This window comes from Rhinichthys klamathensis, unplaced genomic scaffold, assembly GCF_029890125.1.
Source record: "Rhinichthys klamathensis goyatoka isolate OS25496 unplaced genomic scaffold, OSU_Roscu_1.1 h1tg000068l_1, whole genome shotgun sequence".
Classification (NCBI taxonomy): Eukaryota; Metazoa; Chordata; class Actinopteri; order Cypriniformes; family Leuciscidae; genus Rhinichthys; species Rhinichthys klamathensis.
In genome coordinates this window covers 6128611-6146965 of record NW_026606611.1, presented here as the reverse complement: position 1 = coordinate 6146965, position 18355 = coordinate 6128611, and the positions used below count along the sequence as shown (strand labels likewise).

The following is an 18355-nucleotide window of genomic DNA, read 5'->3' as shown; positions in this document are numbered from 1 at the left end:
GTTTCAGTTGATTAAACCAATCTCTATTTTATTTTTAAAATTGTATTAAGCAACCAGGTTATAGGCTACTTTTTAAAAGTTAAACCAACAATATTTTTTACAGTGTAGGCCTACCGATAGCCTGCTACACAAGATAAATAGCTAATAGATCATTTAAATGCAGTAGCAAGGAAACACTTTCAGAATCTTTTTTTAAAAAATATGATAGGCTACAGTGTGTGAAAAATTATTAACCGAAATAAATAGGCTATTTCTGGGGTGTAAGAAGACAAGAAAGTAATAGGCAAATAAAAACCTAAATGAATATCGTGACGAATTATGAGGCCGTTCATTTAAACTAGCAAAACAAAATCTATAAATCCCTTTCACCTGCTTCCGCCTATTTCGCAAAAAATAGCCTAAATAAATAAAATAAAATAAAAATGATTAAAAAACAACATCAGTCACAGTGTAATAAAATTAAACAAGCAACCTGCTGATCACTAAGCCATCAGAAAGATTCAGTTTTGAAGCTTCAACACATTTTAAATGTAGCTAGGTATACCCTTCATAGATTCTGTTCTGACACATCCTCATGTGTTGTTGAACTCTTTCTGGTCAAATAGCCTACCTACAGAATTTCTTTACACAACACAAAATGGCTATTGAGCGCGAGTGCGCCGCTCGCCGGTCTGCGCATGCGCAGCACACCTCGCTGTCGGAGCTCCGAGAGAGCAGGTATTGAAGTTGGCTCATCATGACAAGCGCTGGCGCACAAGCTGACGGATCATCGATCACAAGAGCTCGCAGCGATCTGACTGCATCTGAACTGATGCCTGCTTCACATGCTCGACGTTTGCTCTGACAAGGACATAAACGAGATGAGATCTGAATTACTTTAAACACAACTGGTGACAGAAACTCACACGTCTATTTGCAGCTATTGGAAGTGTATTGCAACCCACGAAATTGAAGGAGCCAAAGGAACCTTATGAAGTTATGGATTGCAGAGGGACTATATAAATATTGTCTTTTTGACTTTTTTTAGACGTGCGGTTCATCATCGGTTCACTTCCTGTTCGATTTTTTTGCATTTAATTGATTGAGTATTTTTTTTATTATAGCCCATCACAATGTTCCAGCACAATAAGAAGTGCTTCACTATTGAATCTCTTGTGGGTAAAGACTCCAATTCCTCAAGTGCCTCTGCGGATGAGCCCATCAGACCCACTGCTCTGAGGTTCTCTGAATCCATCCATCCTTCCCCCTTTGGGAGCTGCTTCCAGAACTCAGGCAGGACACTGTACAGCAGCAGCCCAGAGATGATGTTCACAGACCCGGCCACTCATTCCACCAACTCCGGGCTGTCTCTGCGTCACCTCCAGATCCCCACACAGTCCTTCTTCAGCCCTCACCAGAGGGACCCCCTCAACTTCTACCCGTGGGTGTTGAGGAACAGATATCTGGGACATCGATTCCAAGGTAAAGATCAGTTCTGGGATGTTGAGATGGAGTGAGAGATTGAAGTGGGGCCCTTGAAGTTAAGAAAAGCTTAATAACTTCAAAAAGATTGAAAATATTTTAAGTGTGACTGTGAGGTAGCCTAGTCAATGTTTTCAGCAGCTCTTTGGCCTTATTGATTTAATGTTTTATTTAAAAATTGTTATAAATGGCGATACGCATGCACGGGCGATGCGATAAATAGCCTACCTCTCATCTGAATATTAACCTAGCTATTTTTATAAACATATCGATTTAAAAAATGTAAAAAGGACTCATGAGAAAATGATGCCGTGCGAGTTGTGTTAGTCTATTTAAAAATGGTTTGACTTTAAATTAAAGGAATTTTGCCAAATTGCCAATAAAGGTGAATTGCAAAATAAATTTGTAGTCGTCATAACATTATGAAAGACCGCTAATTTGTTTTGATCAGATATAGCCGTGTTATTAAAGAAGGGGACGTTGTTCGATACATATATTTTTTTTTCTGTTTGTTTGTTTGATACATTTTCAGCTCTCATTGTGTATTATAATATAAATAATTCATTATGAAAGATAATTAAGATAAAGATAAATAGATAGCCTAACGATTATTGTCACAGTTTTCAGAAGCACATTTAGGCCTATATTAATGATCAAATAGGCTAAATGTAGGCTAGGCTTTTACTTATTATATACTTTTATAATACGTTCCATCGTTTAGGATAATTTTAATACAATAAATATAGTATATTTCTTAATAAAAAAACTACATTATTTTACTGTTATTTGAATTATTTTTATTTAAATATTTGTGTATCTTCTTAAAGATGCACCGTATTTCTACGTCGTTTCCGTTTTCTTTTTTAAATGTACGATATACATAATCTATTTCAATAATTATATTACACTATTGTGGGTGGACGAATATTTTTATGAGGTAGTCGAAGTGCTACATGCAACATCTTTCTTTTACATTTGTGATTCTTCCACAAAGTAAACACATTTGTTATTATAAGGCTCATAAACATTTACAGCTCTTAAAACTACCATAATAATGCAAACACTGTTAATGATATATGTTAGCTTTTAAAACAATTATTGCACTTTTATTATTGGATAAAACCTTTATTTAAACCTCTTTATTTATACCTCTATTTAGCTCTAAAAAAACAGCCTTGAAATGTTTGTTCCTTTAAGAGCTTTATTTTAATTTGATTTAAATTTTGTACATTTTAATCACCATCTTTGTGAGATGAATGTTTCTTTGAACTTCTTTAATTTATTACTATTATTATAAAAAATCAAAGACAAGAATATTTGATTGATTTGATAGTCCTGTTTGCAGAGTCCTTTAAAAAGTGTAATGGATACTAGGAGGTCCTATTTACCAGGCAATTTGTTAAATCTGCTATCAGTAGCTCTGGCCGGTCTGACTTATTGCCTGCTTGGAGGGCTGTGATGAGAAGCCCAGACACATTTGCTGTTATAGGGTCCTGAGCTGCACCACAGTCCTCGAGGGCATTGCTCAGGTAATTGGTGGAAGTCAGAGGTTGTTGTCACTATTACTCAGATCCGGGGTTCAGATAGAGCCTCTTTGTTTACACACACAGCCGATCCACTCACTGATGGTGTCCAATAACCTAGAAAACTACTGTTTAGACAAGACTAAATGCAGCCGTGGGGATTGGGTGGGAACGGATCACCTATCGAGGAGAGTGTCAGTGCTAATGTGTCCATGGGTTTTAACTCTAGCACTTCCTGAATGGGTAAAGAGATGTGTCCATGTCCTCGGATCCGTCATGCGGGACAAGATAAACAGGATCCCAGACCGTCCTGCTGTTGTACATGAGCAGGCTTTCGTGTTATGGGTACGATCCACAGACTGTGACAGTGGCACTGATGCATTTTTCTGAGATTTGTGCACTCTCAGGTTTCAATAAAAATCTGTGAGGTTCCAGATGCATAAACAATGTCATCAGTGATTGTCTTTCTTTAGAGGCTGGATTCCAAAGCATAGTGTAATAATATGAGAACAATGTAATAATGATGTAATAATAATAATAGCAGTTATATATAGGGATGTGACGATACCCTTATGTCACAACTCGATGCATATAAAGATACTGAACGAACGATACAATTTTATTGCGATACTCCAAGACAAATGATTTTAGATGAATATGCGTGCACTCTGTCACTGACTAGATGTATATTTAAAATAGTGTTGGCCACTTTTTACTGGTAACATAAGACATTTGCCATTATCAGGAGGACCCACAAATATTCCCCCATTGCACTAATATAATTATACATTATATTTAACATTATATAGTTTAATGTAGTACTGACACTAAAACTCTGTAAACTTGAATTTTTTTCTCACACAGTAATTTTAATTTTGGGTGAACTCTACACGATATATCTATATATATATAGGCCTATAGATGTATAAACAGTGATATCAGCAGACTTTTAATACTATTGATAGAATAATTGATTGTCTTTCTTTGGAGGCACATTCCAAAGCATAATAAAATTTAAAAATATTGTAACAATATAATAATAATGTAATAATATAATAATAGCAGTTAAGTAACACACACACACACACATATATATATAAACAGTGTTATCAGCAGACTTTTAAAACTATTGATAGAATGATTTATTGTCTTTCTTTAGAGGCCTCATTCCAAAGCTTACATAACAATATAATAATAATGTAATAATATAATAACAATAATAGCAGATAATAACAGTTAAATGTTTTGGATATATATATATATATATATATAATAATAACTTTTTTTTCAAAATTGCTTGGAAAATATTGAATCAAAATTTCAGGGAGGCGGCTTAACGGGGAACACTCATTCTGTAGGAGAGACCAAAGGGTACAGTCTCTTTCTTTCCCACTATAGGCCACCCTTCTCCCTGCCTCTAATGAGAACGGCACTGACAAGACCAAGCTTGTTTGTGCCAAGGGAATGGTAGTAATGCTGATCTGGGTGCCATCTGGTTCCCTTTTCCTCGTGTTGGGGGCTTTCTTGCCGTGGATAGGCCAGTGTGTGTTTAAATCCAAACCCCCGGAGGGTCTCCCGGCTCTTCAGGAGGCTTGAGTCTCTGTCAGTGTTCTGGCCTGCTACTAGTCTGATCCACCACCTCTCTCGAGAGACACGGAGGTGATGCCACACATGCTGATGATGCCAGGCCGAGAGCACTGAGCCTACACGAAATAATAAGATTTCACTTTGATTTGAAAGTTTCGAAAAGTTGCCACTATAACACTGAGTATTCGGTTTCGGTTGGTTGGCGCTCAGTGCACCTTGAGGAAGGTTTAAGGAGGGCTTTTCAACACCTTCAAACCGCGTAGAACTCATTATTTACATTCTTCCGCCCTGCTCCCCTCATTTTTGCACGGAGATGTCTCCATTGTTTTTGCCTCTGGTGTTCAAAGCGTTTTCAGCACACCAGCTGAAAGCAGTTGTCAATGACAGTGCTGTGACAGAAAATATGCACCTTTTAGTAAAGTGCAAACATTATTAGGACCTTTGGGAAGTCTCTGCTAATGGAGGCTTGCAACAGCGACCATTACGAACGAGTCATTCTGTGCATGCAAACAAACATGTTGCAACTGTCTTTTCCGCAGTGGGATGCCTAGAAATGCGTTTATATGAAGCATCGCTGTGTTTGAGGCTGAGAGTTGAAGTTGCTTCTCTGTGATGGCTTAATGCTTGTCTGAAAGGAGTCAGTTCAAAGCTATTGTCTGCAGATAAAGGCTTGGTTTCGGAGTTTTTAAAAGACTTAAAGTCCGAACAGCCTCATGCTAATCCTCTTTTCATCTTCTGGTGATGCCATTAGTGAGCTTTTGTGCTCAGAATTGGTGCATCATTGTGCTTTCTTTGATGATCAGTGTTAAAAAATGTCAATGTGTTCTGTGCACACTGAACTTTTATGGATTTAGATGAAATTAGTTTATGTGGTTTAAAGGATTTAGTCAGCCTTTGGAATTGTGAAAGTATTTCTGGGTGGCTGAATATATTTCATAACTTCCATTTAATGCATTAATATGCTTTTAGCAATCGCCACCGATGTTTTCAGCAGCTTCACGGCCTATGTGTGGGCATGGACCAACCGCGTTCATAAACCCAGCCGAATTGCGTGCTCAGAAAAAGTCGTTATTGAAGCAAACACCTATTTGAGACATTTGCATGTTACCGATGTACATTTTGCGGTTGCACACCTGATGCGAACGTTGAAACCTTTTGGTTATTTTTTCAGTGACAAAAGATCATGGTCTGTCACTTCTATCCTCCCTGTAACCGCTCCGCGAGAATATTTTGTTTATACGTGATTGCGGTCATCACCTTTCTGAAGATTCCTTTCAAACATAGCTCTCCAAACACTAAAGTGGTCACGTAAATTACACATCCATTTGTTTATGAAAAATGTTTTCCCCTCTTTGTGTGTTTGCAATAAACGGCACACGTACTCTACCCTCCAGATGTTGTCTGGGGTCGAGCGAAGATCACGTTTGCTCTGATACTTACTGATGGGGACAAAATTTTACTATTGCCTCATGTTGAATATAATCAGACCAAATGTAAGGGATTTAGATTTGCTTAACTGACAATTAACATATTCATCTCAAATGTTTTTGCATCTATTCAACCATGGATGTCTATTTATTTTTTAGCAGCCTTGCATTTGTATGAAAATTAGGGTAATGCCATATATTATGAGGGCCGAAGGTTAAAGGCTCGTCTTTGAATGCACAGAGAGCTGTCTGAGTGTACAGACGTATGAATGATGCGGTGTGAACACACTTTACATCAGCCGTGTCTGGAACTGACCTGGAATTATTCAAATCAGCTCATGTGGCTCAATTAAGACGTGCGATCCTGTGCGTAATGTCAGCATTGCTATGCTATGTAAAGCACTTATTTTGTATAAAAGCATAAAGAGCCTCTGGATAATCGATCTGCTACATGAAGAAATGTCAACGGAATGGCTGCCATAAGACTTTTTAATGAAATTTTATGAATCCACATCACTTCATTTTGTAATGCCACACACTTCAAAAAGGACAAAGCAATCCAATGATGTCATTAGGATTGCAACAGCACGATACTTTCAATTTAAACAGTGAAATTTCCATGTAAAACATATTTGGCGCATAAGTCGCAGTTTAAAATCTTTAAAATGTACACATTTCCTTGTGTTTTTGTTGTGAACGTTTTAGATTTTCGTTTATTCATTTTAAATCCCACTATAAAAGTATCCACTGGGCTAATTGACATGTGCTTTTTATTCCCCTGCTTCTTGTCTCCAGGTGACGACAGCAGCCCGGAAAACCTGCTGCTACACGGGCCTTTCTCTCGCAAGCCCAAGCGCATCCGCACGGCCTTCTCCCCGTCGCAGCTGCTGCGGCTGGAACGTGCCTTCGAGAAGAACCATTACGTGGTGGGAGCCGAGCGCAAGCAGTTAGCCAACGGGCTGTGCCTGACAGAGACACAGGTGAGGAGGCAGAGGCGTGAGGGTCCATCCCTTCAGCACGCTGTGGAATGCAGCACACACACACACACTCACACACACTGCTAACGGCATGGGATGTGAACACGCATTTACTCATTTAGTTTCCTCACAGGACGGAAGTAATTCATCATTCATTGCCTTGGGAGAGGCCGTATAAATTCCAAAGCATGTATACAACATGCATTTATTGGTTATTTTCACAATCGGCTTCACAAACATTCACATACGTACTTGTGTAGGATTGTTAGGCTTGAGCAATGCCTGTTGTGACATACGGAGGGGTTCAAAAGTCTGAGACACCACTGAAAATCGGGGAATACAAATCTGAACGTGGAAAGAAATGGAATAATAAAAAAAATAAACCAAATAAATAAATAAATAAATGTTATGAGAAACTTATTTTAGACTTTTGGACACCTACTGTAAAAAATTATATGATCAGTGAGCTATGACAACATTTGTTTTTACATTGCTTTAACTCATCAAAATAAGTTAAGCAATTTTCAAATTAGTTTATAAGTTAAACAAGATTCAACTCTCTTTTTTTTAAGTGAGTTTAATGTAATTTAAGTTGAAGTGACTTAAACATCCAAGTTGATTGTACTTAAAAATTTTAGGCAGCAACTTTTACAGGTTATATGAATCATATATGAATCTTTTAAATTAGTTATTTTCTTACTTTTATTTTGGATGTTTTTTTTAACATACAGTTTTATACGGATACATTTTTAAATTAAAAATATATTTTTTTCATTCATTTTAGTTTAAATGTTCAAAAGTTGGGGCATAAATAAATAAAAATTTATTTGATTATAAAAATGCAATTTCACTTGTGTTTTTAGACTTTTTAATTAACCTTTTTAATTAGTTATTACGTTTTTGCAGCGACTTTTATTTGGTATGTTTTTTTTTTTTTACATAGTTGTATTCTAATACATTATTAAATAAAAACTTTTCATTTTCAATTACAAGTTTCGTTCAAATGTTCATACTGATAATATAATTTGTAATGACCTTTATTAAATTATAATATTTTCACATTTTCTCTAGTGGTTTTACACTTTTGGACACCTTCTGTAAACCTTTGCCATTTTGTTTTTACAATTACTTTACTGCTGCTTTTTTATTATTATTATTTTTTTTTACATACTGTTTTATCCGTGTCAAGCACACATAGTTCGAATATGTTTCCACACATATCGTGCAATCACGATACATGATTTTCTCACCAGATTGAGACATTACGTCAACAACAATCATATTTCACATAAGCAGCAGGCATAAGCATGTTTTTATATGGCATAATAATGCCGCCAAAGTATTTTAATAGCAAACAAGGTAATGGGGCAGATATGCTTAATAAAAAAAGGATAAAATAGTTCAAACATGCATTTTAAATGAATTAATATAGATTATTTCTAATACTATCTATAATTATATATTAATTATATATCTAACTAGACAAGCTGATATATTGAAATGGCCTCTCGTTCTCGTTCTTGTTCAGGTGAAAGTCTGGTTCCAGAACAGAAGGACCAAGCACAAGAGACAGAAGCTGGAGGAAGAGTCACCAGAGTCGCAGCAGAAGAGGAAGGGCAGTCAACATGTGAGCCGCTGGAGGGTGGCCACGCAACAGGGCAGCTCTGAGGACATTGACGTCATTTCAGAAGACTGATATCGTGCGGCTGCGTTATCTCGGGTAATAAACATCAGTCATGATGACGGATCTCTGCCACACAAAAAAAAGAACCATATTTTTCAGACAGACACACTGTCATGAATTAAACTTGGTGTGTAAACTAAGGAACTGAGTCACAGTCGACCGCCACTGACTTCTGATCGCGCACAGCAGAACATAGGACGTCAGCAGCTGAACTGCTCCGAAAGACTTGACTGTAAAAACTTCTGTATGCAATACACATGGACCTCTTCATTTTGGATCACATTCCATCTCAGAGCAATGGAGACTTTTTTGTACGATTTTTTTGTGTGTGTAAGTTTTCACTTCTCTCTCGCTCCTTTGTTATCAGTCAGAACATTTCCATCATAAAGAAGTATACTGGATGACGAAAGTAATAATAAAAGAACACCTTAATGAATAGATTGATCAATGTTTTGTAGTGTTAAATTGATTTAGAGATTCAATGCTCACAGTCTAACACCAATAGGTGTACATAGACGCCATAGATGTACTTCTAAAAAAAAAATGGATGTGCGTATTTTATACAATGTCATTCTTTTACGAACCAGGCAAACACTTCAAAATTTAAAGTGACAAATATCAGTCGGATATCCATTTGAAATGGTTCTATTTATTCTGAATGAGTGAACTTTTCTATGCATTTGAGCTCCAAACCCAAAATTGTATTTTGTGTTTTACATCTGGGTTAAAGCTCACTGAAGATTTTACATGTATCGTGTGAGAATTTTTTTTTTCTTTCATGTTCGTTACCACAACGGCTCTTGAACTGAGATCAAATATCAGTGAACTAGAGAAGCTTAGGAATTGTTTGAATTTTTTTCTTTACTCAATTAAATACGAGGAAAAAAATGCAGTCTAACCTCTAAGACCCAGAATGGTTTGTAGCACTTCATAGCAGATTTTTTTTTGGGGGGGGGGTTTCTTTAAGGTGATAAGCACCCACTGTAACCCCATTCGTTTGTCTTCATTGTTCAGGAATCTTGTGTGTTTAACTTTTTTTCTGCAGACTATTAGATAATAAAACCTTAACTTAAAGACTGTTTGGGAATTATTTATCCTTTGTTATTATAATTATGTTCTAAGCTGCTCATTAGACTTCGCATTCATGAGGAGCCACAGCTTAATTGGTTCAGTTACATAAAACAGACAGGTGTCATTAGACAGAAATCCTTCCAAAAATAGTGTACTTACATGCTCACTGAACATATAAGTGCCTGAAAGTGAACAAACATCTCCACCTTTGGATTTACATGTGCAAACAGTGTCACGCCAAAACCTGTTCAAAACAGTATCAAACACCATTACCTTTGCTGGGCTGTGAAAATACTTGTTTCTGAGTTGATTTAGTTTGTGTTTTGTATCATTTAACGGTTCGCTTACAGTGTGTGCATCTCATCTGCTGGCTCATTAAAATAATTTTATAGATAATGCTGATTTGGCACTCAAGAAACATTTTTTGTGGAAACACTCTATATATATATACTTTTATTCAGCAAAGATGCATTAAATTATAAGTGACAGTAGTGTCTATTTCAAATAAATTATGTTCTTTTGATCTTTCTATTCATCAAATAAAAATGATCAGTGTTTCCACAAAAATATTAAGCTGTATAACTGTTTTAAACATTGATAATAATAATAGGAAACGTTTCTTGAGCATTTTAAAATGTTTTAATGTATTTAAGTTTTATTTCAGTTTTACTGTGTTTTTATCAAATATATACAGCCTTGATGAGCAAAAAAAACAACAACATATTTTTAATTATTACAGACTTTTGACCGGTAGTACACACACACACACACACACACACACACACACACACACACACACACACACACACACACGCACACACACACACACACACACACACACACACACACACACACACACACACACACACACATATATATATATTTATATATATACATATATATTTCAGTCAGCTGAAAATGCATCCATGTCACCTTCTACTGTAATTTACACCAGCTAATCCTTAAGGGCCTGAGTGACAGAAATGTACATTTGCGTATTGCATCACCTTAGATGTTAATACATAGCCTCATTATCAGTCGCAATGCCTATAAACTGTGAAAGATAATATAAGAACAATCTATTCATATTCTTCTTTAATTGAAGAAGTCCCCAGGAAACAACACTTCTGAAACATATTAAAAAAAACATATTTAGGCTATAGGCCACAACACTTCAGACAGATATAGGCTTAATTTAAACACCCAAAAACATTCCACACTCGAATAGTGTAAACAAAGACTGTTTCAATCTTGCAGATTCTGTTTCAGATAGGCAGCTAAGTTCTGTGAGCGTATCGAAACGAAATATAATTGAGAACAACAAATGTATAACCTCCCGATACGTTTTGTGTGGGTAGTCAAACTTCACTAATGTAACATGTTGAACATAGCCACCGAAGTCGCAGTGTTTGTGTATGCAAAATTACCACTCTCAGCCTGTATGAGTAATCATCGCACAGACAGGACGCTATCAGTGTTAACACATGATGATAAATAGAAGGTTGAGCTAACTCTGAAGACTACACAAGTGATTTTATCACAGATATGATGCAACATAATGTGAATTACTGACAATCACACAGGCCTAATTCTCAATTATGTGTGTAAAATAGGTTAGACTGACTGATTTCTTCACGGTATATCCAACAATATCCGAATATCCTTCTGTGTCAAAGCACATTGCTTTAAACAAATGCTCATTAATGTTATGAGGGCTATGCTACTTACAAATATTTCCGACTAGCTACCTGCCCCCATGTTGTTGCCATGGATATGAAGAGGTGTAAACAAAAGAACAGATGGTTGAAAGCATGTAGGTGTAGAGAGCAGTCTGTGATGTTTCCCAACTATGTTAAGTGAAATAATTCATCTAACTCACAGTAATTTGATCTGGACTGATGCCAAGCGGAGAGTGGGCTATACTGATTCGGCTTCATCAAGTTAATCAAAACTAGTGCTGCTTCTTATTTACCCTACAAACCAAGTTTGTCTAACCAATGACAAAGTTACCCCAGCTTTGCTCATTGCTTTTAATTCTCTTTCTTATAAATGTTGTAAACAAAACTGGTCAGTGATTGCAATTTATAATACAATTATTTTGATAAATAGGCTAAATATACAGCAGGTATATTTATGAATTTGCAGTACTTTTGTTTATTTCTATAACTTTTCATCATTTATAGCATTTAATGAAACTTATCATTTAAATTATGTTCAAAAGTTTGCGGTCAGTAGCCTACGATTTTTTTTATGTTTTTTGAAAGAATTAAGTCTCTTATGCGTAAAAGAATTGTATGATCAATAAGTTATGACAACATATATATTTTTACATTGCTTTAACTCATCCAAAACCCGCTTCAAACATTACAGTGCTTATGATGACTTTCGTTAACTCTATAAGTAAACCCACTTCACCAGCAATTACTCGTTGATAGTGCCATAGAAATATACAGAGCAAACGCAGCAACGGAAAGGTCAAGCGCAAAATTTTCAGTATGGCACCGCACTTGTTTCTCTGGAGCAAATTTTAAGGTATTAATAGACTTTTAAAATGTTGCTTTTAAAATGATTGATTCAAATGTGTTTTCTTCATAAGGTGGTGTAATTTATGATATCTGAGGGTCAAAAAAACCCCCAGATCTAGTTGTTTATCTATCTAACAGTGACTAATTTGCCTTATTTGTGGCTGTATCAACTGCAGCTGAGCAATTACAATGTGTTTAGAGGGTGAGAACATCCAGTACCCCAGTAAGGCTATAAACAATGTCAATGTTCAATTAGGTAGGCTTTTTTAATCACAAGTATATCAAATTATCTGGATAACTGTGCAAATGACTAAACTTAACAACCTTTGCTATTAGTTTAAGCGTTGCCATGATTGCGATATCCACTGGAAAATTAAAACACGACGATGCAGGATCCTACTTTAAGATTGATCACTTTTCCAAGGCAGAATTATTTGGTATTATGATGTACAAAAGGCATTGTAAAAATGTTGCACGCCCTTGCTGTGTCCAGGTGACAGGATCAAAATTTGGTATGTGGGTGGGTATGCTGGATTCGGGGATGTTTAGACTTGAGAAGGGGGAAGTACATGCTACCTGCGTTTGAGTCTATTGTGCAACGTACAGTAGGGAGGGCCATCTCATGCCTATGGGACAATGTCACACAAATGTGCTGATTTATGAACCACATTCTCAATTCCAGCTCCGTGTATTGAAACTGAAACATACTTTTTATTCGTCCATGTGAAAATGACCTGAAATGTCTTTACTTTTTAACATTTGTTTCTTTTTTTTAGGGGTGGGGGGTAGATGTGTTGCATGAAATTGGTGCAACTGATGATAACATGACAAGAAGCAGTGTGATTTACAACACAAATGATATGATAATTGCAGGCTTGCAACTTTCAGGAGCTAGTTAGCCAGTTTTATGGACTGGAAGAGCTTGTTTCCTCTGCTGCCACCTGTTTGGTCTGCAACGATTGGCTGTGGGGCACTTGAGAAAAGGAAAGCAGTCACCCAATTATAGGGTATATACCGACAGTCAAGTCTAGAAGAGTAATTGATTGTTTTTTGTGAATCAGTGTTAGGAGCTCTAATTAATGGACAATGACTGTTGACGATCCAAAATCCTCGAGCTAAACCAAGCACGCTCATCAATGGTTAAATCGATCTTTCAAAAGTAAATTGCTTCTGACTTTGTGCTTGTGCAACAACATTTTGATTGGCCAAGCTTTTTTGTGTGTACCCAAAACAGTCAGTGAGAGTTTTCTGTTTTGATTACAAATATTTGAATTATTGCAGACATGCCGCTTTGCTTCTTTGAAAACATACCAGCTTCTTTTGTGAGTGTTCTGTGTGTTTGTCAAACACACAGACAGAGTAATTACACAGAAACATCAGTTAATAGCGTGTTGAATGGACAAATACAGGCAGTCAAAAGAATCATAACAATCATTCAAGTCTTTGCAGATAGAAATCTTGTGAAATATGTAACGAAATATGTAGGCACCTTTGTTAATCAGTCAAAAGCTATGAATGATAATTACTCATTTAATATGCTAAGTATGCATATCCTTTGTATTGATACATGCTCAAAATAATACCGAGTAAGTATTTGATTATGCATAATCAACTTTACTAGCAGGATAATTTACAATAGTTGTCCTCCAATTTGATTGGCAGAGTAAATATTTCTTTTTTGCAAAGAATAAATATATGGACTTACCTTGTCAGAAATGTTAGTATTTAATACTTGATATTAAGGGGATAGTTCACCAAAAAAATGAAAATTATCCCATAATTTACTTACCCTCAAGACTAGGTGTATATGACTTTCTTCTTTCAGCCAAACACAATTGGAGTTATATTAAAAAAATGTCCTGGCTCTTCCAAGCTTTAGAATGGGAGTGAATAGAGAATTTGAAGCCTAAAAAAGCGCATCTATCCATCATAAAAGTAACCCATACGGCTCCAGGGGGATAATAAAGGCCTTCTGAAGCGAAGGAATGCATTTTTGTAAGAAAAATATACATTTTTATAACTTTATAAAAATCACTGGCTTCCGCCGGTGACGCCCGTACACGAGTCTAGTTCCGGCGGAAGAGTGACCTCTGACCTGGCGTATGACGTATGATGTAGAGTAGCGTAAGCTTAGCTGGGAGTCGACGCCTCTCGCGGTTCAAACAAATATGTCTGGACTACAAACACAAGCTCCTCTTGACATTTCTCTTTAAAAATTCTCATTTTTACTAATTTGTGTAAAAATCACCAATTTGTGACTGGCTGTGTTTTGTTTTTATCTATCCTCTGCGCTTGCGTGTTCATCAATACGTCATGCGTCGGGTCAGAGGTCACTCTTTGGCTGGAAGCCAGCGTTTACAGTTTATAAAGTTATAAATATGGATTTAAAAAAAAAACGCATCGCTTTGCTTCAGAAGGCCTTTATTAATCCCCTGGAGCCGTATGGATTACTTTTATGATGGATGGATGTGCTTTTTTGGGCTTCAAAATCTCAGTTGCTATTCACTCCCATTATAAAGCATGGAAGAGCAAGGATTTTTAATATAACTCCAATTGTGTTTGGCTGAAAAAAGAAAGTCATATTTTGGGTGAACTAACCCTTGAACCTCTCAATTATTGAACTATTGTATAAAAAATTATTTCACACTCGCAACCGTGATATTTCTTAAATATCGTAATTCTATATCTTTTTCCTGTCCCCATCTCTTCCGTCTTGCATTTTTTTGTCATTTGAATGGATACACTGTGGGTTTTCTGACATGTGTGAGCTGTTGCTCCTTTGTTTCATGCGGTTCATGTAGAAAATTCAACGCTTGATTCCTTGCAAACAGCTTGAGACATTCTGACGTGTGTGTTAAAAACAGAAAAAGCAGGCCCAGCAGATGACTTTGACTGACAGCTGATAGAATGACACTTATGGCTTTTTGCTTATACCAGAAACAGTTTTGCATGGCTTTCATACAGACCTGTGACTAATTAAGTAAATCGACTTGTAGCCAAAGACGATTGTGCATCCTCAACGTGTGTAAAAATACTGCAATTCTACAGTATCATATCATGCCGGTGATTAATAAACATTGATGAGCGCATTTCTTCCCCTGCCAACGCCTCTCCTCCCAGCTCAGCTATAAAACTGACGTGCGTCCCCATTGGCACTCACCAGACAGCGCGAATCAACACCCGACAGCAGGTTTTCTTCAATGCGATCACGCATCCCCTATTTGTGTTCTAGCACATTACTATTTAAGGGGCCCAGTCTGGTTCTAGGTGCAGAATTATGATGGAAATCAGTGCATCGGCATCACGGCCATCCGGTTGCTGTGACTATATTTACCAGTTCCTATATTTAAGGATGACAGTATAAAGAAAGAGACTGACCATTGACTGAGAAGTTTACACTGCATCCTTACACTTCTGTCTAATGGTCATCATATGCTGATGAAAAACGTACTTAATGTGTTGCTTAGCACCTAATAATACATTAGGCATATATTATTATAGCTTAAAATTACAATGGATATCTTTAGAATTAGAATTAAAACGTTGGTCTCTATCTCCACCTGTGGTTGAAACATACTTTAAAATGTCACTTGCGGATATTATTTTATTTTTACAGCAGTTGTGTTTCGATACTGCTTGTTTGCGCGGATGAATCCAATATTTGCGGAATCTCCATTGTGTGATCGCCTTATCTGAGCGGATCTGTTATGTTGCACACCAAGACACCAAAAATTTCCAACAAGGAGTATAAAAATACGGGTGACGAGTGACAATCGCATTCTGTAACCAAACTCACATCCGTATATTTTCAGGACGCACAACCGTATTCTCGGAAAACCCGTGCTATATGACCTGAACCCGAATGGACAAATAGGCCCTGTTTACACATGGTATTAAGATGCGTTTTGGTCGATTGGATCATAAGAGGATGATGCTAAATACAGGTGTAAACGGGGTCTAAAACTTTTGAGCTTGTCCACTTTTGACCACTTCTAAAGATAGCCGAAAACGCATTGACCGAATTGCTTTTTTGGTCAAATGCGTTCGAACACACGCCTACTCTCCGCCTACTGACCTAACACATAAACATTAAGGGTAAGTGCGCTAGCCAGACGGGATGTAAACTTTCTTTGGCTGAAGATCCAAGTTTGATTTGAAGACGAAAAATTTACCAAGCACAATGTTCTCTTACCATTTCAGATTTCAAACACTCACTCACGTGATCTTGCGGCTGTCAGAGCAGAAACAAAAGCTGATGCTCCCCGTGTGTTTTTCCATCGTCTGCTTTCACGTTCAAATGTATATGTACAAGCTTATTTTGTCCAATTGATCCAAAGATCTGAAGAAATCCATACATTTACATGCCCATAGACCCTCCCCTTAAAGAAATCAGGACAGAAGTGGTTGAAAGTGGACAAAAGAGATGGATTAATGCTGCCCTCATGTGCTATCAGAATTATCATAAATACCAGTTTCCTAGTTGAAAATTAGACATGAATGCCCACTCAAGTCGTATTTACCACTGGGAAGTTCAGGGATAATTTTTTTGATACCCAAGTTCCCAAGATGGGTGGGTCACAAACTTTTAAACATGGCAGAGCGGTGAACAATTTGCGATTGAGGGGAGAATTGGTATTCTTAATTACATTTTTTTCCACAACTGCTACATCACCATGCCTCGTCGTTAAAGTAATGCATATTTACATGATCATTGATGTAAGTATTATACACAGCAAAAATAGCCTGTATTTGACTGAAATTCCACAATCGTCAGCAATCTGACTATAGATAGCGTAGTGAATGTTGGCCAATGAATGGCTTTAATAAGATTTTCCCAATTTATAGGCAAGAATAAACCTAGTGTCCTCCATAGTTCCTGTTCTTTCCGACAACAAAGATCTTGAATGTGACGAGCTAGTAATCGACTTCAGAAGTGGGAAGTAGGAAATTTCCGATAGCACGTGAAGGCAGCATGAAACACCAGGTGTAAACGGGTATGTGTCTGCCGATCGACCGATGCTATCGGAAATGTCCTACTTCCAACTTCTGAAGTCGATTACTAGCTCGTCACATTCAAGATCTTTGTTGTCAATCATGGTCACAAGGTGAATGTATATACTATATTACCTCACCTAAAGGATTATTAGGAACATCTGTTCAATTTCTCATTAATGCAATTATCTAATCAACCAATCACATGGCAGTTGCTTCAATGCATTTGGGGGTGTGGTCCTGGTCAAGACAATCTCCTGAACTCCAAACTGAATGTCAGAATGGGAAAGAAAGGTGATTTAAGCAATTTTGAGCGTGGCATGGTTGTTGGTGCCAGACGGGCCGGTCTGAGTATTTCACAATCTGCTCAGTTACTGGGATTTTCACGCACAACCATTTCTAGGGTTTACAAAGAATGATGTGAAAAGGGAAAAACATCCAGTATGCGGCAGTCCTGTGGGGGCAAAAATGCCTTGTTGATGCTAGAGGTCAGAGGAGAATGGGCCGACTGATTCAAGCTGATAGAAGAGCAACTTTGACTGAAATAACCACTCGTTACAACCGAGGTATGCAGCAAAGCAGTGAAGCCACAACACGCACGACCTTGAGGCGGATGGGCTACAACAGCAGAAGACCCCACCGGTTACCACTAATATCCACTACAAATAGGAAAAAGAGGCTACAATTTGCAAGAGCTCACCAAAATTGGACAGTTGAAGACTGGAAAAATGTTGCCTGGTCTGATGAGTCTCGATTTCTGTTGAGACATTCAGATGGTTGAGTCAGAATTTGGCGTAAACAGAATGAGAACATGGATCCATCATGCCACTGTGCAGGCTGGTGGTGGTGGTGTAATGGTGTGGGGGATGTTTTCTTGGCACACTTTAGGCCCCTTAGTGCCAATTGGGCATCGTTTAAATGCCACGGCCTGCCTGAGCATTGTTTCTGACCATGTCCATCCCTTTAAGGCCACCATGTGATGGCTACTTCCAGCAGGATAATGCACCATGTCACAAAGCTCGAATCATTTCAAAGTGGTTTCTTAAACATGACAATGAGTTCACTGTACCAAAATGGCCCCCACAGTCACCAGATGTCAACCCAATAG

The 18355-nt window shown here is 37.3% G+C and overlaps 1 protein-coding gene across 1 annotated transcript; it reads left to right on the top strand.

The window, feature by feature from the left end:
- The first annotated feature begins 1069 nt into the window (after positions 1 to 1069).
- On the top strand, positions 1070 to 9737 carry emx3 (empty spiracles homeobox 3). The gene is made up of 3 exons (XM_056250398.1): positions 1070 to 1461; positions 6794 to 6978; positions 8504 to 9737. Exons 1-3 carry the CDS (start codon positions 1113 to 1115, stop codon positions 8669 to 8671), a joined length of 702 nt encoding a protein of 233 aa, XP_056106373.1. The 5' UTR covers positions 1070 to 1112; the 3' UTR covers positions 8672 to 9737.
- Positions 9738 to 18355: the final 8618 nt, after the last annotated feature.